Source organism: Rhincodon typus, chromosome 13 (genome assembly GCF_021869965.1).
Source record: "Rhincodon typus isolate 14 chromosome 13, sRhiTyp1.1, whole genome shotgun sequence".
Lineage (NCBI taxonomy): Eukaryota > Metazoa > Chordata > Chondrichthyes > Orectolobiformes > Rhincodontidae > Rhincodon > Rhincodon typus.
This window is the reverse complement of record NC_063344.1, coordinates 30919061-30943026: the sequence shown is the minus strand read 5'-3', so window position 1 is coordinate 30943026 and position 23966 is coordinate 30919061. Positions and strand designations below refer to the sequence as shown.

General features: G+C 39.3%; 1 protein-coding gene across 1 annotated transcript in view; it reads left to right on the top strand.

The window, feature by feature from the left end:
- The window catches only part of LOC109928881 (chloride channel protein 2), a 305011-nt gene that overhangs the window by 253419 nt on the left and 27626 nt on the right, over positions 1–23966 (top strand). Inside the window, exon 5 of the mRNA XM_048604584.1 lies at positions 18085–18218. Within this exon, the coding sequence (XP_048460541.1) occupies positions 18085–18218 (134 nt within the window). The remainder of the gene's footprint in view (positions 1–18084; positions 18219–23966) is intronic.

Sequence of the window (23966 nt, the reverse complement as noted above, 5' to 3'; positions counted from 1 at the left end):
CACAGATGCTGCCTGACCTTGAGTTTCTCAAGCACATTCTGTTTTTACTTTGGATCTCTAGCATCTGCAGTATTTTGCTTTTATTTGATAAATTTCTATTGACAAGCAAGAAAATAATACTGGATAACTTCACAGAGTGAATAGCACAACCCATTATTTCTATGCACTCATGAAAATCTGGACAAGGATAACCAGTTGCATACATTTAAAAATGAAAGCATAAACAAATATCCATTTGTATAAATTAATCTGCGATCTGTGAATAATCTCAATATGACTCCTAACATGATTTTGGTGCTGACACAATTGAAGCAAATTCAGAATTAGTGTTACAAATCGTGACTCAACTGGGAACTGCTACTGTTCTTCTCTCTCTATACCAGAAAATGTTTGGCACATTGCGTTAAATAAAAATCAATACATAAAACTGAACACACTGTCTTGCCAGTCCAAAAGGAAAACACTTTGGAGATACAAAAATAAATTGATATTCCACTTGTACCCTGAAACCAAAAGTTGTTTGTTTAGTGTGTATAAATCTTAATAACATGACCTATCACTATTCTGCCTCGCCAATTTAGCCATTTTGTTTTTAGGAAATGATAAATTGATCAATGTTAGCTGACAAGTTTCGGTGTCACGTTTAGTGACAACTTTACCAATAACCAAAGTGGGAACTTGTATGTTCTGAGTATCTGTTGGCAATCTAGTTAAACTATTCGGGTGCATTTAATGTCATTCTGATACAGAATTAAATTGACTTTACACTAGCTTGTTAGAATTTATTTATGAGCTGGGTCCGTGAGAAATGGGATGTCATGGGAACTGGGTTTGCATCATGACTTGTTGACCTCAGCTGATGCATTGGAGAATACCCCATAAAAAAGGGAGCTATGTCTTCCACAGGAAAAAAAAGTGAAAACTGGAGATAGAGTCAACTCTTTGACTGTCTTTTAGTACTGATTTACAGAATATACTTGTAATGAGAATACTGGACAAGTCAGGTATTTGTTCTGCCTTGATAGACCATAATTATTTGAAAAAATATGATGTATGGAAGTAATGGATGTACAAAAGTGTGGGATTCCAAGGTTGCATTGAAACACCATAAGAATCTTTACTGTACAGAGTTAAATAAAATAAACATGAGTGATAATCATGAAATAGATATACTGAAGAAGTAAGATGTTTCTAGGTGATATGAGCTTCCACCTTAAACTCAATCCAACAGACTTGTTCCAGCTAACTGGTTTTATCACAGACTTCAGTTCAATAGGCTTTAAACATAGTATATTCTGCATCTGGCAGGTGATCAGGGAGGTGGGCAAATTGAGGCCTTTAAGTGGTTGCTAGTTGACCACTAATTGCTGGCTGTTAGAGAGCTTCTACCATGGACCTTCTTGCCCAGTTCATAATTGCTGAGGTGGTGAGAAGCGGGCAAATATCTTTCCGGGCCCAATTTGCTTATTTGTTTAAAAGTACACTGCTTAGCAAATCTCACGCTAGCTTCTTGGCTGAACAATTTATCCAAAACATATCTGCTACTTTTTAAAAAAAGACACTGCTATATATTTGTGCTTCTCACCAGCTCAATGAGATAATTGCATCTGGAGATGTTGAACTAATGCAGAGGTTTCTAAGACTATTGTCAAAAATTAAAGAGCTTGGTCAACGTATAGATAAATGTTCCTCATTCCACTACAATTGCACCACTTGGATCCAAATGTTAATGTTAATAGTCACTGAGAGATTACAAGCCTGATTATTTATTACTTCCTCCCTGTCCAGAGCACCTTGCATTACCACTTTATATTTCCCTTTGTTTACTAGTTCAATCACCGTAAATCTACAAGTCTTCCATACTTTGTTCCGTGTAGACCATACATCATAGAACAACACATTACCCTCCCAGTCTCTCACCATCCTCACGTCGAACTATATCACAGTTCCTTCATTGTCACTGTGTCAAAATTCAGAAACTTTTTTCCTAACAGCAAGTGTCCTTGTAGCCCAAGGATTGCAGTGGTTTAAGAAGACAGGTCACCACCACCTTCTCCAGGGCAATTAGAGGTGAGCAATAAATGCTGGCCAATGATGGCCACATCCCATTAACAAATGTAAAGAATCTAGAAATGATAAACTTCGAAAGAAAATATTCTTTTAAAAGGAAATAGTGAATTTTCGTAAAAGGACACAACTTCACTTAGCAAATCTCACACTATTTTCTTGGCTGAATAATTTATCCAAAAACATATCTGCTACTTTTTTTAAAGAACACTGCCATTCAAACAGCATTCAAAATCAAGTTACATTTCAAAGCACAAGTTTGATGTTTTTGTTATCTGTCTGTCCTTATATCCAACTGCAACTGAACTACTACACCCACCTTAGAGGTTCACTAAGCATCCTCCACCAAGCTTCTGCAACTCGTGATCTGATCTGTAGTGTGTCTGACAGAATTGTCAAGAATGATGATCCATCACTTGTTCCTGACTTCATGTTGAAAATGAAGGCAAGACACCAACCGTGTTGGCCATTGCACCACTTTTAATTTTTGTTGAATTTTAAACTAAATTGTGTGTGACTGTATTAAATCCAAAATCCAACTTCAGGTAAGTGAAAACAGTTAAAATTAATGTGATAGTATTATTCCCATTTGAACATCTTCCCTAGATAGTGCTTCTGCTCTCTGACGGAGGCACTGGAGTATGAATGTAATCGTTTTGTATTTGTTGCTACAAGTTAATGAAGCAGAGCTGTTTGCAAACACAAAGACATGAATGCCAATTATGCGTCTGACACACAGCACAAGAATGTTGCAAATTATTATTGGGTATGAGTTCGATATTTTTTGGAATGTTTCCATTTTTGCTGCACTTTGTTAGTTCATTAATTGCAAATGCATAGCCATATTGCTTTCTTGCCACTGTGACAGTGTGTGACTGATGAAGAATGACAGCTCAGGGTCTTGCTCAAATAATGTATTATTGATCCTATTTGGGAAAGAAATGAAAATTGAATCTTAATAATGTAGTTTACGTGACTGGTACAGAATGTTTCATTAAACAAGAGGTTAGATTAACGTAGGTTCTGTGCAATATTAGCAAAACATGTTGACTAAATTCCAAATCCATTGAATAGTCTCCTGATAATTAGCTGCTGTATAAATACAAGAAAACACCACGCGCAGTTAGGCTTAATTACATAACTGTAAATTGAAAAGGAGAGCCTTAAGTGCTATAATTCTGAATTAAAAACCGAAGAATTTGTAAATAATCAACATACATTAAGAGTAAAGACAGGTTATGATGTGTGCCCATCAACAGTTGTTAATGAGGGGTGCACACCTATAATGAATTAAACTGTTTTATTTTACTTTTTATTGATGATAATAGACCTAATTATGTGTTGGTTTTTAAGTTGTTTTTCTGTGCTCATTTTTGATTAACATTATAATGGCATATCTTTTGATGCACAGTTACAAGGATATTTTGTGCTGTTGGGGCTCTTCTGTTTCTTGAAAAGCTACTCTGCCATCTTTAATATACTGAAAAGGGCACAGACATGACAAAGCTTTCTGATTGATTTCACTACAGGGCTTGGGTAAATTGAAACATTTCTTATTTATACCAAAATACAAAGACAAAGACTGATTAGGAATAGTCAGCATGGCTTTGGCATGGGGGATGGGAACCTAAGCAGAGGCTCTAAGTTAGCTAGAGCGAGACCTTAAGGAAAAAGGGAATCATGACAGTAAATAAAAAGCCAGAAGCAGTTGAGCAGTGTAGTGCTAAGATGAGTGGAAATCAAGTAGTGACAGAAAAAGAGAGAATATTTAAAAATGAAGATTCTTCTGGTGGAGTTTTTAGGATTCAAAATGAAGGTATTAAAAACTAGCATAAGGACACTTTACCTGAATGCTCTTAGCATTTGAAGAAAGGTAAATGTGCAAACGGCACAAATCATTGTGAAAAGATATGATTTAGTGGCCATTACAGAAACGTGGTTGTAGGGTAGTCACGACTGGGAGTTAAATATCCAGGGGTATCGGACTATTCATAAGTACAGACAGGAAGAAAAGGGAGGTGATATAGCTCTGATATTTAAGGATGACATCAGGGTGGTAGTGAGAAATGATATAGGTTCTATGGACAAAATGTTTGAATCAATGTGGGTGGAAATGAGAAATAGTAAAGGGAAAACATCACTAAGAGGCAGAGTCCATAGGCCACCAAATAATAACATCATAGTGGGCAGGTAATAAACAAGAGAAAAAACTGATGCATGTAAAAATGGTATGGCAATTATCATGGGGGATTTTAATCCACATATTTATTGGTAAAACCAAGTTGGTCAAGGCAGCCTTGAGGAGGAGTTCATAGGATCCGCGACAGTTTCTTCAAACAGTATGTAATGGGCCCTATAAGGGAGCAAGCTATCCTAGATCTGGTCCTGTGTAATGAGACAGGAATAATTAATGATCTCATAGTTAGGCATCCTCTCGGAAGGAGCGATCACTCACTGTATGGTTGCATTTAAAAGGTAAAATCCAATACTAATGTCTTGTGCTTATACAAAGGACACTACAATGGGATGAGGGAAGGAGTTGGCTAAGGTAGACTTGGAGCAAAGACTATAGGGTGGGACAATTGAAGAACAGTGGAGGACTTTCAAAGCAATTTTTCACAGTGCTCGACAAATGTATATACCAGTGAAAAGGAAGGGCTGTAGGAAAAGGGATAATCAGCCATGGATAACTAAGGAAATAGAAGAGGATATCAAATTGAAAGCTAGTGCATTCAAAGTGCCAAAGATTAGTGGGAAACTAGAGGATTGGGAAATCTTTAAAGGCCAACAAAAAGCCACAAAAAACGATTAAAAAAGGGTAAGATAGATTATGAGAATAAACTAGCTCAGAATATAAAAGCAGACAGCAAAAGTTTCTACAAATATATGAAACAAAAAAGAGTGGCTAAGGTAAACATTGGTCCTTTAGAGGATGAGAAGGTGGATTTAATAATAGGAAGTGAGGAAATGCTAAGGCATTAAATAGGTATTTGTCGGTTTTCACAGTGGAAGACACAAATAACATGCCAGTAATTGACAAGGAGGTTATGGCAGGTGAGGACCTAGAAACGATCATTATCACTAAAGAGGCAGTGATGGGCAAACTAATTGGCCTAAAGGTAGATAAGTCTCCTAGCCCTGATGGAATGCATCCCAGGGTACTAAAGGAGACAGCGGGGGAATAGCAAATGCACTTGTTATTTACCAAAATTTGGTGCACTGTGGTGAGGTTCCAGCAGAGTGGGAAAACAGCAAATCTGATTCCACATTTTAAAAAAGGAGATAGACAAAAGGCAGATAACTATAGGCCCATTAGCTTAACTTCTGTGATGCGGAAAATGCTTGAATCTATTATCAACAAAGAAATAGCATGCCATCTGGATAGAAATTGTTCCATCGGGCAGATACAGCGTGGGTTCATGAAAGGCACATCATGTTTAAATAATTTACTGGAATTCTTTGAGGACTTTAAGTGCAGTGGACAACGGACAACTGGTGGATGTGGTGTATCTGGATTTCCAGAAGGCATTCGACAAGGTACCGCACGAAAGGTTGCTGTATAATATAAAGGTGCATGGCGCTACAAGTAAAGTATTAGTATAGATAGGGGATTGGTTAACTAACAGAAAGAAAAGAGTGGGGATAAATGGGTGTTTTTCTGATTGATGATCAGTGGCCGGTGGTGTGCCTCAGGGATCAGTGTTGGGACCGCAATTGTTCACAATTTACAGAGAGATGATTTAGAGTTGGGGACCAAGGGTAGTGTGTCAAAGTTCACAGATGACACTAAGATAAGTGTTACAGCAAAGTGTGCAGAGGACACTGAAAGTCCGCAAAGGGATATGGATGGGTTAAGTGAGTGGGCAAGGGTCTGGCAGATGAAGTATGATGTTGGTAAATGTGAGGTCATCCATTTTGGTAGGAATAACAGTAAGATGGACTATTATTTAAATTGGTGAAAAAATTTGCTGCTGTGCAGAGGGACCTGGGTGTCCTTGTGCATGAATCACAAAATGTTGGTTTGCAGGGGCAGCAGGTAATTAAGAAGGAAAATGGAATATTCCCCTTCATTGCAAGAGGGATGGAGTTTTAAATAAGCAGGGAGGTTATGCTGCAGCTGTATAAGGTGCTGGTGAGGCCACAACTGGAGTACTGTGTTCAGTTTTAACATAGAATATAGAACTGTACAGCATGAGAATGGGCCCTTTGGCACATGATTTTGTGCCAAATGAAACTAATCCCTTCTGCCTGCCATTGCTCCATATCGCTCCATTCCTTGCATATTTATGGTCTTATCTAAAAGTCCCTTAAATGTCCCTATTGTATCTGCCACCACCACTGCTGGCAGTGCATTCCAGACTCCTACCACTCTCTGTGTAAAAACCTTGCCCCTCACATCTCCGTTGGCCTTTACCCTTCTAAAGTTAAATGCATGCCCCCTAGTATTAGACATATCAATTCTAGAACAAAGATTCTGACCGTCAAGCCTATCTATGCATCTCATAATTTTATGGACTTCTAAAAAGTCTTCCCTCAGCCTGCACGCCTCAAGAGAAAACAACCTGAGTTTTCTAGCCTCGCCTTATAGCTCATACCCTCTAATTGAGGCAGCACCCTAGTAAATCTCTTTTGCACCCTCTCCAAAGCCTCCACATCTTTCCTGTAATGTGGCAACCAGAACTGAATGCAGTACTCTAAATGTGGCCTAGCCAAAGCAACATGGCATCCTGACTCTTGTACTGTGTACTCCGTTCCCAACCAGTAAAGGCAAGCATGCCATATGCCTTCTTTGCCACCCTATCTACTTGTGTGGCTCTTTTGGTTTTGGTCTCTTTACTTGAGAAAGGATCTGCTGCCAGTGGAGGGGTTGTGGAGGAGGTTCACTAGGTTGATTCCAGAGTGGAGATGGTTGGCTTATGAGGAGAGATTGAGGTATAATCATTGGAACGTAGAAGAATGAGGGAGGATCTTATAGAAACATATGAAATTATGAAGGGAATAGGTAAGGTAGAAGCAGGGAGGTTGTTTCCACTGGCGGGTGAAACTAGAACTAGGGGGTTCTCATCTCAAAATGAGGGGAGCAGATTCGGGACTGATTTGAGGATTGTGAATTTGTGGAATTCCCCGACTAGTGAAGCAGTTGGGGCTACCTTGTTGAACATTTTTAAAGTAAAATAGATTTTTGAACACTAAAGGAATTAAGGGTTATGGTGAGCAGGCACGTAAGTAGAGCTGAGTCCACAAAAAGATCAGCCACAATCTTATTGAATGGCAGAGCAGGCTCGAGAGGCCAGATAACCCACTCCTGCTCCTATTCCTTACATTCTTATATTTGTGCGCAGTAAATTGTCTCACAAATTTGTTTTAGTTTTTTCAAGGATGTGACCAAGAAGATAGGTGAGGGCAGAACAGTAGACATTGCCTAAATGGACTTTAGTAAGGCCTTTTGACCGAGATCTGCATGGTCAACTGGTTAGTAAAGTTAGATCACATGGGATTCAGAAGAGCTTGCCAATTGGATGCAAAATTGTCTTGACAGTAGGATACAGAGGGTTGGGATGGAGGGTTGGTTTTTGGACTGGAGACCTGTGACCAGTAGTGTTCCACAGGGATTGGTGTTGGGTCACTGTTGTTTATCATTTATACAAACAATATGGATGAGAATATAGGAAGCATGGTTAGTGAGTTTGTGGATGACACCAAAATTGGTAGAATAGTAAACAGTGAGGAAGGTTATCTAAGATTACAAAGGGATCTTAATCAATTGAGCCAATGGGCTGAGGAGTGGCAGATGGAGTTTAATTTAGATAAATGCAAGGTGTTACATATGAGTAGGACAAACAAGAGCAGGACTTGCATTGTTAATGGTATGGCCCTGGGGAGTGTTGTAGAACAGTGACCTACAGTTTCAGGTGCATAGTTCATTAAAAGTTGCATCACAGGTAGACAGAGTGGTAAAGAAAGCTTTTGGCATGCTTGCCTTCATTGCTCAGACCATTCAGTATAAGAGTTGGGATTCATCTTATGATTGTACAGGATGTTGGTGAGGCCACTTTTGGAGTACCATGTATAGTTCTGGTTGCCGTACTATAGAAAGGATGTTATTAAATTGGAGACGGTTCAGAAAAAGTTTACAAGGATGTTGCCAAGACTGGAGGGCTTGAGTTGTAAGGAGATGCTGAATAAGCTGGGACTTTTTTTGACTGGAACATAGGAGGTTGAGGAGTGACCTTATAGCGGTTTATAAAATCATGAAGGGCATAGATAAGGTGAATAGCAAAAGTCTTTTCTCTCGGGTAGGCAAGTTCAAAACTAGGAAGCATATTTTTAATGTAAGAGGAAAAAGATTTAAAAGGTACCTGAGGGCAACTTTTTCATACAGAGGGTTATTTGTGTGTGGAATGAACTGCCAGAGAAAGTGGTAGATGCAGGAACAGTGATAACAATTAAAAGGCATTTGGACTGGTACATCAATAGGAAAGATTTAGAGGGATATGGGCCTAATGCAGGCAAAAGGGACTAGTTTAGTTTGGGAAACTTGGACAAGTTGGATTGAAGGGTCTGTTTCCATGTTGTATGACTCTACGACTATGAAATTTGGGACTCAAAAATCATGAGACAGGGTATTCTGTACAGTCTTAACTTCTCAATCTGGTACTAGTAAGCTGAAATTGCCTGCAGGAAGTTGTTAATTCTGAATACACCACCACTTACACCAGCTTAAAACCAAAGTTTGCTAAATGAAGTTTTTTTTCCTGTGTTGGTAAACTGCACTTCATATTAACCAATGGTTAACTTCTTGTTATCCAAATGTATTTGTTGAAACCTATCTGGTTCACTAATGTCCTTTAGGGAAGGAAACTGCCATCCTTCCCTGGTCTGGCCTACATATGACTCCAATGTGGCTGGATCTTAACTGCCCTCTAGGCATTTTGGGATGGGCACTAAATGCTGGTCCAGTCAATGACACCCTCAGCCTGTGAATGAACTAAAAAAAAATGTATTTGGGGAGATGATCAGATTCTTTCCTATTAGTTAACTTTGCATTACTTGCAGATCTCTTAGAGTCTGATTTTGCTACATATTTCAATGATATATAGTGCACTGTAAATTAGTATTTTACTTGTAGTCCACTGACTGCGAAATCAAAGGGGAAAATTCTCCTCTTTGGGATTGAGCTTTGCAGGGGCATTGGTTCTATCCTTTCTATACTGTTGAACTGGATCTGAAATGTGCTCCTCAGTCAGAGTTTGTTCCAGATGCAGAAGTATATTCCAACAAGAGTCTGGTGGCTTTAAGAAGAGGCAGTTAAGTGGCAGAAACAAGGAATGTGGGAAATCTGGGCCCGACTCCTGTGTCACCAGCAGTGGGAGGAAAGAGGAGGTGGTCCTACTGTGGTGCTAGTAGACTTTGCCATCTGAATATTTTCACCTTCTCTGCTGAGACTGTGCCTATTTTGGACAGGATCAACAAATCTTAATAGAAAGTTGTTGCAAGTAGCCATGGTAAATGTGGGGTCACGGGGATCAAGTAGAGGGATGGTGCTTGGAGGGTTGGTGCAGACTTGATGGGCCAAATGGCCTTTTTCTGCCCTATAGGGATTCTATGAGTGATTTTCACTAAAAAAAAGTCTTCTCACTCAGTTTAGAATTTTTAAAGTAAACCTCTTGGGTACAGTTGGCATGGTAGTTTACCCATTCTTTGCAGCTTTAAAAATAACTTTGTAATGCAATAAACATGTATACGATCAACAAATCAGATAAGAGCATGGCTTGCCATTAGCACATCCTATCTTGTAATTGCTCCAGTTGCCTTTCTTATATACACAATCGCTTGTTCTTAACTGGACGACTTGCACATTTTACATAAATGTTATTCCACTCTGTACTTCAAAGCCATACATGTACCAGTCAAGTGAATTATTTCTGCAATTGTTCGAAATGTTGCAGAGTTGTAAAATGTACTTTCTTCCCCCACTTCCCCCCATGCTAACAAAACAACAACATTGCAGTAAAACAGGTAACTGCAATAATGTCATTGTGATTTGACAGCACACTTTGCAGTCATTTATGGCTTGGTCTTGTAGCCTAATAGGATCCATTATTGAGCAGTAAGACATAGCATTGCAAAACACGTCTGCAGCAGGCTAGCTAAGTGATGTCGTCACTTGCTGAGTTGACATTCCTGTTAACTAGCATTAAGTTTTACCAGGAACGCCGCTATGTTTCTCTTCTACCTTGATGAGCCCTGCTGAATTTTTCTACATTAAAAATGCTGTTTAAAGGTAGGGAGTTGTATTTTTACCCCAACTAATGAATTACAGTTGGTGTTAGAAATTCTAGTTGATTCTGCTATAACGCGTGTTCCGACAACACTAATTGCCTGTAACGTGACTGGCGAATAGGGGACCGCTATTTCTAAAATGCCAACTTGTGTTGGCTATAACACAATTCCATTGGTGCCCGGAGGAGTATGCATCAACATCACATGATTGTTTCACAGGCTTTGTCCTGAGCATGCTCAATGTTAGCACGGAAAGAGTCTCCACGCCAGCATCATATGATCAACATAAACAACACAGCAACTTCAAAACCTCCTCCGCATCAAGTCATTTTGATATGTTTTTTCGAGGTAAGGTGTTAAATTTACTTTTAGTCCATTATTAGATATGAATAAACATTTATTCAAAGTGTGCTACCCTTTGTGTTGGGCTTTTGAGTGATTTTTGAGTAATATTTTTTGGTGGCCTGCCCTAACCCCATTTTTCCCATAGGCCCCATTATTTATATAGTGCAATTTTCTATAACGTGATGTTGCACAGGAACACAACTATTGTGTCATAGCAGAACTGACTGCACTATCCTTATTATGGCAATGCCATAACCAAATTTACCAAATGGGTTCTCCAGAATGAGGTGTGGAGCTAGGTAATTTGATTTCCTTGTCTTATTTTTATGAAAGAAATGTCGGAAAGGACGCTGGGAGGCCTATCTGTTGTTTGAATAATATAACAGTTTTAAGGAGGTGATAAGAATGATTGTTGAGGAAAGGGCAGCAGATGTTGCCTACGTGGATTTTGGTAAGGCACTTTATAAGCCACCTTATGAACTGGGGTGAATTGGCTAGATGGATATGAAACTGGCTTGGTCATTGAAAGCAGGGAGTAGCAGTGCATTTTGGAATGAAGATCAGTAACTAATGGTATTCTGCAGGGACCAGTGCTAGGACCTTTGTTGTTTGTAACATATACATAAATCATCTGGAGGAAAATGTAGGTGGTCTGATGAGTAAGTTTGCAGATGATACCAAAATTGGTGGTGTTGCAGATAGTGAGGACCGTTGTCAAATGATAAAGTAGGGTATAAATAGATTGCAGATTTTGGCAGAGAAATGGTAGATGGATTTTAATCCAGACAAGTGTGAAGGGATGCATTGTGGAAGATCAATTACCGGTGCGAATTATGCAATAAATGGCCGACCCCTTAAAGCATTGACATACAGAGGGATTTAGATGTACAGGTCCACAGATCTCTGAAAGTAGCAACACAAGTGGATAAGATTGTCAAGAAGGCATATAGGATGTGGATGCCTTGGACAGGGTGCAGAGGAGGTTTACCAGGATGTTGCCTGGTCTGAAGGGTTTTAGTTATGAGGATTGTTTTCATTGGAAAGATGGAGGCTGAGTGGCAACCTGATAGGGGTCTACGAAATTGAGGCGCATAAATAGGGTGGATAATCAGAGGTCTTTTCCCAGAGTGGAAAGCTCAACTAACAAGAGAGCGTAGGTTCAAGGTGAGAAGGGTAAGTTTAGGGGAGAAGTGTGGGGAAAATTTTTCACAGAGAAGATGTTGGGTGCCTGGAACACACTGCCAGTGGAGGTGATGGAAGCAGATATGTTAGCAAAATTTAAAGCATATCCTGATAGACACTTGAATGTGGGGTGAACAGAGGATTAGAAATCGTGTATAGGCAATATGTAATAGGCCTAAGTAAGGACTAGGAATTGGTCAGGCTTGGCGGGCCGAAGAGACTGTTTCTGTGCTGCATTATATTGTATTGGAATCAATGATGGCTCCTGTGATATAAACTTTCACAGATCTGGAAGTAAATATTCTTGTGGAAGTTGACAAGTCAAGTATTGATCGGGTTGGTTTATAAGTACCATAAATATGTAGTTGCATAGATAGTCAGTAAAAGAAGGCCCAGAGAACAAAGAAAATGATCAAATCCCAGAGCCAAATTGTTCATAACTGTTATTATGTCACCAATTGTCTCTGCAGGGTCTGGAACACTTCCTTATGCTCAGGTCGTATTATAACACATCCATTTTGCTAGCATCAAATATGTGGGTATTTCATCTCTTGTCCACAGACTGTCACCTATTTGTCCATTACTTTTTTTGTTCTAGAAGATAAATTGGAATGGAAATTCACTGATCTTGCACTAATAGTACTAAACTGTGCTTGATGGTAAGATGGATCAGAAAATTAGTAGCATTGCAACATAATAATGTCTAATTAGTCCTCTGTTGGAAGCAAGGTGAATCCACTCAGAGCAGGACAATGAATGTGCAGAATACTTTTATTGAAAGCTTTCTGGCTTTATTCTCCTACATTTTAGTCTCTCCATTGACCAAGTCCCAGTTCCAAGCCCAGTTTCTAAAATTTCCTTTCAGAAGTGTCATGCAGTGTTAACTTGATGACTAAAGAACCAAAGGGGGATGGTTGGGGCTAGATAGCATTGTAATGGTCATGTTATTGCAGTAAAAATCTAGAGACATAGCTTGAATACATTGGGAATATGAATACACATTTCATCACATAATTAGTTATTTTTAATTTCAGTTAATGATTATGTAATATATAGCTGGTTTCAGCAATAGGACTATGAAACTAACACTGAATGGTGGGGAACAAAATCATTTGGTTCACTGTTGTACTTTGGGGAAAGAAATCTGGCATCCTTACCTGGCCCACGTATGGCTCCAGACCTGCTGCAATGTAGTTGACCCTGAACTATTAGGGATGGACAATAAATGCTGCCTGGTCAGTGAAGTCCTCATCCTGTGAATGAATTATAAGAAAAATAAATGCAGATAAGAAAGGAGAGACCCCTTGGGTGGAATTCCATGGTGATGACGCAAACTGGATGGAGAAATGTTTGCAGAAATATTTAGGCTGTGATTCAATAGATAACTATGGGAACAGGTGGGAGGGCAATCTTGAGGTAGACCGTGGAGGAGAGGCATTACAAGACGATGCTGTGCTTCCCTCCCCCGCTGAAAGCTACGATTTTGAGGAGAATTGGGAGAGATAATTCACCATGACTACATTCAGGAAAAAGTGCTGTTCATGATGTTGGATATGAATACAGCTAAAGAAATTTAGATGAATAAGGTTTGAGATAATTCTTTATTTCAGCAATTCTGAGGTTCAAACAGGAACTCAGCACCCACTGCTTCTGCCAGTGCATGTACACTTTTTCCAGTTTCTGATCTCATTGGTGTACACCAGGTATCTGTAAACTGCCCCAATTCCTTGAACTTCCCCCTACTCCCTTCAACAGTCCTTTTGTTGCTAGCCTAAGGGAGCAGTAGAGGGTTCCAGGGGTGGAAAGTTGAAGCGTGAGGAATGAAAAAGTGCAGTAGAGGGGATAGGAAGGAATGTGAAAAGGGCAGCAGTAAAGTGAGATGGGAGAGAGAAGCAATAGTATTGTGTGTGCTTTTCTGTCTGTCCTTGACATACTGTTCTACAAATTGTCACAAATTTTATAAATGTATAAAATCCCAAAAAGACCACCAAGCCCAATTTGGTTTGACTGACTGCTACCCAAGACAAAAACATACTAAACCAGGTTTTCCTCAGTAACTGTAAAAATAATTCTAACAAATACAGTGAAAGAAAATTCTAATATATGAAACTAAAATGATACCCTTTCAAACACACACATAATCATGTTTAAGATAGACAAAAGTCAAACTGTTTATAAATATATTACGGATGGAAAAAGAATATATACGATGTAAACAAAATTCTGAAGATCAGAAGTCCAGACCATGAAGCACAAAGTCCTTTTTGTTCTCAGACCTTTGGATTTTTGCAATGATGAGATGCTGTTGTCTGTTTAAAAATGGTGATGTGTTTCATGATCAGGAAAACACACAACACACAACATACAATACAACACAAAAATTACTGTGCTTCATCCTCATTCATTCCCTGTACAATATTTGAACAATGTCCTATCATTTACTTCCCCAATTCATAAACTGCATTAGTACAATTGCATTCTGGATACTGTGTCAGCCACTGTATTTGCTCTTGTGGCAATTTTAATAAGAATGGCTTAACAAGTAAATAGTAGATTCTTGAATTTTCAGTGTTTAATTTCTGCACAAAAACAATTGGCTTATGGTCAATATATATTAGTGTTTCTTTGCAACCATAACTCACATAGATTTCAAAACATTGAAGAGCCATGATAATTGTAAATCTCCTTTTATGCTGTAGAGTGCTTCTTCTGATATTGATTTACGTTCTGAAAAAAGTATCCTACTGGCTTCTCTGTCCTCAGTACGTCATTTTGCAGTAAGGTGGCACCTGCCCCCAAGTAACTAGTATCAATTGACATTTTAAAAGGTTTCATAAAATTGGGGACAGCCAACACTGTTTCATTCATCAGGATTGCCTTCGGTTTCTCAAAGGCTGCTTGGCACTCTGCTGACCATACCATTATTGCCTGGTTTCATGACAAATCTGCCAAAGGTACAGTTATTATGCTGAGGTTAGACATGCACACTTCAGTTAAAATCCACATTTCCCAAAAACCTCATTATTTTGAGGTTGTAGACATGATCGCCGAGCCGGTGGGTTGTTTGTAAACATTTCGTCACCCTGCTAGGTAACATCATCAGTGGCGGCTCCAGAGAGGCGTTGGTGTTATGTCCTGCTTGTTATTTATATGCCTCGGTTCGCTGGGGTGTTTGGTGCCACTTCTGGTTCTGTTTCTCATTGGTTTGTACACAGGGTCTAATTCAATGAGTTTGTTAATGGAATTCTGGTTGGAATGCCAAGCCTCCAGGAATTCCCTGGCATGTCTCTGTTTGGCTTGTGCGATTATGGATGTGTTGTCCTAGTCGAATTTGTGTCCCTCGTTGTCCGTGTGTAGTGGGACAAGTATCTCTTGGTGGTTGATTGGTGTTCGTGTATCCGTATTGTCAGTTTTCTTCCAGTTTGGCCTATGTAGTGTTTCTCACAGTCCTTGCATGGTATTTTGTATATTACTGCAGTTTTGCTGGTTTTGGGTATGGGATCCTTTACATTCGTCAGTAGCTGTCGTAGGGTGGTTGTTAGTTTTTGGCTACGCTGATACCTAGGGGTCTGAGTAGTCTTGTGGTTGTCTTTAAAATGTCCTTGATGTACGGTAGGGTGATTAGTGAGTCTGGTCGTGTTGTGTCTTCCTGTTGTGGTCTGTTGTACCTAGCAGGGTGACAAAATGTTTGCAACCAAACCCACCAGCTCGACGAGCGTGTCTACAACCTCATCCACAACCCGAGCTACAAATCTTCTCAAACTTTAAACCTCATGATTTTCATTTTAGTATTAGGAATGGAGAATTCCACCAGAGCCTTCACCTTTGCTGTTACTGGCAATGCTTGCTCTTGCTTTATGATATGTCCAAGGGAAGTTGCCCTCACTTTGAAAATTCACTTTTAGCAAGTTTGATTGCTAACCCAGATAACTGTAATTGTTTAGACAGGTCTTCAAGTTGCTTCAGTTTTAACCAGTGTTCCTGTCTATTGCAACATTGTCTAAACTAAACTAAAGTTAGGAACTTCAGCCAAAACTATTAAATTTTTGGATTAAGACTGAGCATATTTAAATCCAAATAGCATGACTTGATATTGATAGAATTCTTTTAGTGTTACAAAGGTGGGTATCTCTTTAGCCTATGATGCTCCTGGCACTTGAGTACCTTTACAATAGATCAACCATAGACTATATAAGATGTCGGAGCAGAAGTTGGCATTCAGCCCATCGAGTCTACTCCTCCATTCAATGAGATTATGGCTGATCTGATAATTTTCAATATCACATTCCAGCATTTTCTTCATAACCCTGATGCTCTTACTGATTAAAAAGCTGTCCATCCTGGCCTCAAATATAATGACCCACCTCAACAGCTCTCTATCGTCAAGAACACCACAGATTCACTACCGTCAGAAGAAATGCCACGTCATCTCTGCCTTAAATGTGCGATCTCTTATTAGGTTATGGCCTTTGATCTGAGAATCTCCCACTCGGGGAAAATAACCTTTCTACACTTACCCTGTCAAGGTATCTAAGTATCGTGTATGTTTCAATCAGTTCTATTCTCGTTCCTCTATATTCCAAAGGTACAGTCTATTCAAACTCTCCTCATCAGACTGTGCTCCTTAGCAAGAAATGAAGCACTGTTGATCCTGTCAATACAATCTTCTAACGGAGGGATTGGGTTTGAATCTGTTTTCGCTAATGCATTTATTTTCTGTAAGCTATGCAAGAATCTGGCTTAAACGCTAATGCTATTGGTAAACTTAGCTTCTGTGGCCGGGCTCAAGACACTTGACAGATATGTTAAAGAAGTCTGAAACTTGGATGGGATGGACTTTGTAAATCATTGCTAAGTCTTTAACTACCAGTGTAATGTAATATATTCTCATTGTTCATTCAGAAATAAACACTTTGTGTTGACTGAATGTGTTCTAATATTTCAGGATGAGAAAATAATTGCATGTAAGGAAATAATTTATGATTGTAAATTAATGAACTGCTGACACATCAGGGTAAATACTGGAATTTTGAGGTAGCATAGTGGAGTGGTTGTCAGCAGCCTTTTTTTTTACTGTATTTGCATTGACCGTAATGCTCATGTTAATAAAACGCATTGAATCCTGTCTGCGTCAAATGTTTTACCTCTGGTGGTAGTTGATAAGTGGAAAAACAAATGAGAATGTTAGGGTACATTGTGTGTTTTATGTGCACAATGAAATTATTCTCTAAGTATCAATGTTGATGCTAGAAACACATTGGTGGTTCACTAAGCAAGTGATTAAAGTAAATTCACATTTGATGATAACGGTTATTAAGTCCCCATTGCAGCTGGGCAGCTTACTCACTGCATTCTTTCTTTTTGAGTTTGTTTCCTTGAAATGGAATTGAATGATCTCGCTATATTACATTTAAATTTTTATCGATGTGCAACAATATGTGAGTTCACCGTGACTATTGTGAACTGGATTGCAATTAAAGTTCTACTTTATTTTAGAGTTTTAAAAGCCAATACATAAAGATAATGTGAAAAATCATGAAGGGTATTTTGGGCAAGCTCTGTTCTGAGACTGTAATTTTTCCATCCCAGGTTTCCTTTAGGCCAGACAATACCATTCACCCTGATGGTATCCGTGCAAATTTTTCACACTAGCTAATAGCACAGGCTACTGGCAGTACACAAAACACTGAAGATCTTGCTTAAAGCATTTAGGGAGATCTGGATCAGTTCCTGAGATCTAGGTTAGAAACAGTGACAAAACTGGTCAGGCTGAATTTGGAAACAGAACCAAGATAGGGCAGAGTGGCTAAACAATGTATCATATTGCGATCATAACCATGTGATAATCTTTGTATACAACTGTTTTTCAGTTGTGGAGACAAGGATTTGCATTGTTTGCTTTTGACTGTGCTCAAGATTTGGTAGGGTACCTACATGGTTATTAAGGCCAATTTGTACCCAGTAGAATCTGCTGCAAATAGCTCCTATGTGGATATGCATATGTAGTGGAACATGAAATACAAATAGCCCTCTTGCACATCTTCAGATGGCATTGATGAGACCTTTCAAACCACTAATACTGTTTGAAGACAACCTTTTGGAGATGATTTTATGCTTTATTTATTTGTACTTTTGCCAAATGCTCATTATAGGCAAAAATGCAGATCTGTACACTTCTCAAACGCTTTATATCTATTTTTATTACAGGATCTGGGATACCTGAGATGAAGACAATCCTTCGTGGAGTGGTGCTAAAAGAATATCTCACTTTAAAAACTTTTGTAGCCAAAGTGATAGGCTTAACGTGTGCATTAGGAAGTGGGATGCCTTTAGGTAAAGAGGTAAGAAACTTAAGCACACATATTTTTGTTTGGGACTTTGGACCATTTAGCCAACAAGTGATTGTTGGTTAAAATTATTGATTTAAAAAGTGGATTGAGTACTGCAAGGATTAATTTCTCAATGTCTAGTGTCCTGTTCAATTTTGTTTGATTGAGGAGTAGATTGTTGGGACATAAACATATCCAAATATTTAAATAAGCTAATTGTTAAATAAATCAGTCCAATTATTAAAACTGTTAACCATATTGGTTTGAGACAATGGGCAGGGAGAATGATTGACACATTCCAACATCTGCTAATATTTATGCATATGGATTTGGATATTTTCCCAGCTCTCTACATTTTTATGAAGTTGTGATAGTGTCCAAGTCTCCAGTCATCTGTACTCCAGGATATCCCTATCTGTCTATCCACTGACGTTTTAAAGCTGATTCTGTACGATGCCTGCAATGATCTGAAAATTTAAAAGTTACACAGAACACTTCGTTCTTTAAAGCTAATGTAATTGGCATTCACTTACATTACTTAAAGCTACAGTTTCTCAGCAAGTAAATGTATATTGTGAAACCCACTGAGACATTAAGTAATGGATTTTTGTCTGGTTCCTTTCCAGGCTATTAGAAAGAAGCTAACATCTGTGGTTACTCAAAAACGGGGATCAATAGTATAATTTCTGAATTGCTTGAAGTATTACTCATTATCATGTCAGAAAGCACTTTGAAACACATACAGAGAGACAAAAAAAACTGGTGTTATGGTTGGAGGGGAAAAATACTGGGAAAACGACAATAGTCCTCAGGATTTGATGGGGTGTTGGTTTTGTTTCCCAACGTCTTCAGTTCTTTGCTGTTTTCCTTTTGGGTTCGTTCACTCCTTCACAGGAGGCACAAAGTGACCAGTGCACAAATTATAAAGTCTCCCTAGCTGTCTTATCAGTTAAAAACAGCAACAGTTTACAGCAGCTGATGGGGAAAAAGCAACTGGCTCTCTTCAGCTTCCGGTCATTACAGAAGAGAAGAGAGACGACCTACCTCTCCCCTCCCCCCCCCACACCCCTCTGCCTTTCTGAAGTCAGAGAGCTTCTTGTTGTATCATTTATACTCAAAAGCTGCTTATCTACCCAGCAACCAATCAGTATTTTTATCAGGCTGATAACCTTTGGTATCCATGAGTGTTAAAGATTACACAAACCAATCATCAACATGTTGCCAGTCAAATCTACCTTTGTATATACACTTTTTCAATCTGTGCTATCAATTTGCACTTTTCCCTACTGCTTGTGAAACAGCTATGTAAATATGCTGCACAAAGAGTTTCAGTAACTTGCTTTTTAACAATATAGCAATTCCTTCCTCATTGTTTTGTCCCAAAACAGTCCTTTGCCCAATTCAGTCCACAATCAAAAATAGAGTAAAATGAAAAAAATGTAGTCTTTACAATGGAAGAGCTGCCAACAGAAATAGTCACAGAGATACCTTTGAGACCATCTTTAGATTAGATTATTTCTCTTTCTGTTCATTATCAGGACTGTCATTAACAAAGCTCATATCTGTTATAGTTAGTGCTAGCCATGGAGATGTTGGCAGAATACAGATATAATTATGTGATGATGATACAATTAAAGGAGAAGTAGGTTCTAATTTTCACGTTGTTTGAGACGGAGGTGAATAAGAATATGGGGGGAAGAAAGACAGATAATGAGGAGAGTGCAAAAAATTTGCATGTGTATCCTGCCACAGGATTCACGTACCACAGAAGATATGTTAGATTTTCCCCAGTGTTTAAAAATACAATGACTTCATCTTGACATCATGACAGAGATACATTGGATGTTGGATGCTCACTTAGTCTTTTCCCCACAGGCACTGCATTATGTGTGATTGCAGTGACGACATCAGCACTTAACTTTTCTGCATCTCAAAGCTTCTAGGCAATCTCTGACATTATTTACTTCAGTCAGTCAACATCTTCTGATATAGAGAGTTGTCTTCTTCATCTGAGTGATGTAATAAAGTCTGTTACCTTTTTGTTGGATGCTATCATTCAGCTACTCTAATATTATCAATTTCAGAGAGACTATTTAAAGAGAATCATCAAATGAGAATGATAACTCACCAGGAAAAATACAACAAATGATCAGAAATACATATTTTTGTTCTTACCTTACTTTTCATTGTGCCATATTGCTACTGCTATTTCTTGTCATAAGAACTAAGAGCAGAAGTAGACCATTCAGCCTCTGGAGCTGAATTGAGGCTGATCTCAACTCCATTTTCCGGCCTGCAGACCATCTCCCTTTTACCCCTCAGTAGTTTAAAATCTGTCTTCCTCCTCCTTGAATTTACTCAATCTCGCAGCATCCAATGGACTCTGGGGTAGTGAATTCCCCAGATTCATGACCCTTTTGAGAAAAGTAATTTCTCCTCAACTCTGTTTTAAATCTGCTATCCCTTATCCCAAAACTATGATCTCTTTCTAGATTGTCCCACAAGAGGAAACATCCTCTCTCTGTCTACTTTCTCATTCTCTTTTTAGAATTTATTTGCCTTAATTAGATCTCTCATTCTTCTAATTACATTACATTCCTCTAATTATGGCTACCCTTTAAACCTAAAACTCTCTGTGCATGATCCCACCCTCTTATCCCACATGGCGTTACCTCATTGTCATTGTAGCTGGGACTTCATCAATGAAGCCCTCAAGGAGTAAGATAGCACTTAACCTGAATGAAATTGAAGAACTTGGTGAAATGGAGAATAAGATGCCAGTTCTGTTGAAGAGTCACACCAGACTCAAAATCTTAAGTCTGTTTTTCTCTCTACTCAGATGCTGCCAAACTTGTTGAGCTTCTCCAGCATTCTCTGTAATTGGCAAACCGGTGAAGTTTTTTAAGGCTGTCACCAGCAGAATAGATGAGGGAAGCAGTGGATGTGCTGTACTTGGACTTTTAGAAGGCTTTTGGTAGGGTCCCACACAGTAGGTTAGTAAACAAAATTAGAACATGTCCTGGCATGGATTGAGGGTTGGAATAAATAGGTCATTCTCATGTTAGTGGGCTATAACTGGTAGGGTACCTAATGATTAGGCCCTAGCTATTCACAATCTGTATCAATAATCTAGATGTGGGTAGGCCTGCAAATGTAATATTTCCAAGTTTGCGGATGACACAAAACTAGCAGGAGATATGATGACAATGCAAAGAGGCTTTAATGGGAAATGGACAGGTTAAGTGAGTGGGCAACAAATTGGCAGATGGAATGCAAATAATGAGGATAAACTAAAGGTTATCTGTGGTACAGCAGGCTTGAAGGGCTGAATATCCTACATCTGCTCCTTTGTTCCTAATCTCACAGAGGTGTACGTGAGATTGTGGGATCCAGTTTCTACAAAGAAATTTTCATTGCTATGATGCTGAGATACTGACCAGATGAGTAAGGCAGTAAGAACTAACTTACCAGAAGGGGAGGGCCAACACTAAAGCAAAATATTGTGGATGATGGAAATCTGAAAAGAAAAGCAGAGAAGACTTTGTTATCATGATTCTTTCCTGGGAATTGGATATTGCTAGCAAGGACAGCATATATTGCCCATGCCTAATTGTGCTTGAGGTGGCATTGGTACTGCACAGCCAACTTGACCCACTGCAGTCCATCCAGTGCAGGCATCCTTGCAGTGCTGTTGGGAAAAGTGTCCTAGGATTTGATCTCTCAGTTGTGGCGGAACGGTGTTCTAGTTTCAAGTTTGGTTGATGTGCAGCCTTGATGGGCATTTTTGGATATAGCAGTGGTGTTCCCATGTATCTGCAGCTATTGTCCTTCTAGATGGTAGAGGTCTGTGTTGGAAAGGTGCTGTCAAAGGGGACTTGGTGAATTGCTGCACTGCATCAAGTACATATTGCTGCCACTGTGAACTTGTGACATAGGGACTGAACATTTACTGTGGTGAATAGGGTACTGATCTAGTGAATTATTTTGTCCTGGACAGTATTGAATTTCTTGTGATGTTGATGCCACACTGATCCAGGAAAATGAGCAATATTCTTTCACAGTCTTGATCTGTGCCTTTTGTAGGTAGTGGACAGGCTTTAGGGGGTCAGAAAGTGAGTTTGGGTGGCACGATGGCTCAGTGCTTAGCACCGCTGTCTCACAGCGCCGGGAACCCAGGTTATAGTCCATCCTCGGAGATTGTCTGTGTGGAGTTTGCACATTCTCCCCTTGTCTGCGTGGGTTTCCTCCCACAGTCCAAAGCTGTGCAATGAGGTGGATTGGCCATGCTAAGTTGCCCCATAGTGTCCAGGGATGTGCAGGCTAGCTGGATTAACCATGGGAAACGTAGGGTTACAAGGATAGGGAAAGGGGATGGGCCTGATGGAATGCTGTCTGGGCAGTTAATGTGGACTCAATGGGCCAAATAGCCTGCTTCCATACAGTAGGGATTCTAGGAAACCTCAAAATTCCCAGTTTCTGACCTGGTCATGTTGTCACTGTATTTATATAACCAGTCCAGTTCAGTTTCTGGACAATGCAAACCCCAGTGTGTTGATGGTGATGGTAACACCATTGAATATTGGGATGAGATGGATAGATTCTCTCTTGTTAGAAATCTTCATCACCTGATAATTGTAGGCACATATGTTTCTTGTCACTTATCGGACTAAGATTAGATGTCATCTAGGTCTTTTTAAATACTGGCACGTGGATGCTTCAGAGAAGGATACTGAACGCTGTGCAATCATCAGCAAGCATCCGCACTCTGACCTTATGATGGAGAGAAGGTCATTGAAGAAACAGTTGAAGATGGTTGAGCCTAGGACACTCCCCTGAGAAATTCCTGCAGGATTGAGGATTCAGGATTAAGATGATTGGGCTTCAACAACCACTGTCTTTCTTTGTGCTAAGTATAACTCCAACCAGTAGGGAATTTTTCGTCTGATTCCATTCACTACAATTATGCCAGGGTTTGCCATATACTGTCAAATGTCCATCAGTTGCATTTAAGTGAATTTACATTCCTCCTACTGGAGCCAAGGCATTACCTCTGGGTCTCTGGATTATGCATCGAGTGATATTACCACCATGCCTCAGCATTCCTGATTTAGGGGTAGGCTGAGAAATCTCGTCAGCAGGAAATACTCAGCAGGTCAGGCAGCAACTGTGAAGCAAGAAACAGAATTAAAGTTTTGTGTCAATGAACTTTCATCTGAACCATTTCTGCTTTTATTATGGCATTACAGTAATTATATTTAGAAATAAGACCATTGGACAATAAGATGTTGGTGTAGTAGGCCATTCAGCCCATTGAGTGTGTTCTGTCATTCAATGTAATTGTGGTTGCTCCGATAATCCTCAATTCCACTTTCCTGCTTTCTTGCCATAACCCTTAATATTCTCTTGCCGATTTAAAAAAAAAAATCTGTCCTCCTCAGCCTTGAATATTCTTAATGACCCAGCAGCAACAGCACACTATGGTACAGAATTCCACAGCTTTACCACCCTCCAATAATAAATACCACTCATCATTGTCTTAATTGAGCAATTCTTTATTCTGAGATTATGCCCTGGCAACCCCTTAAGAATGTAACATGTTTCAATAAGATTGCCTGTCATTCTTCTAAATTCCAATGAGTACAGGCCACACTATTCAATCTCTCCTGATAAGAAAATCCTGCCAAAACCAGGATTAATCAAATTAACCTTTTCTGGACTGTTTACTAATCCACTGTAACTTTCCATAGATAAAGGGACCAA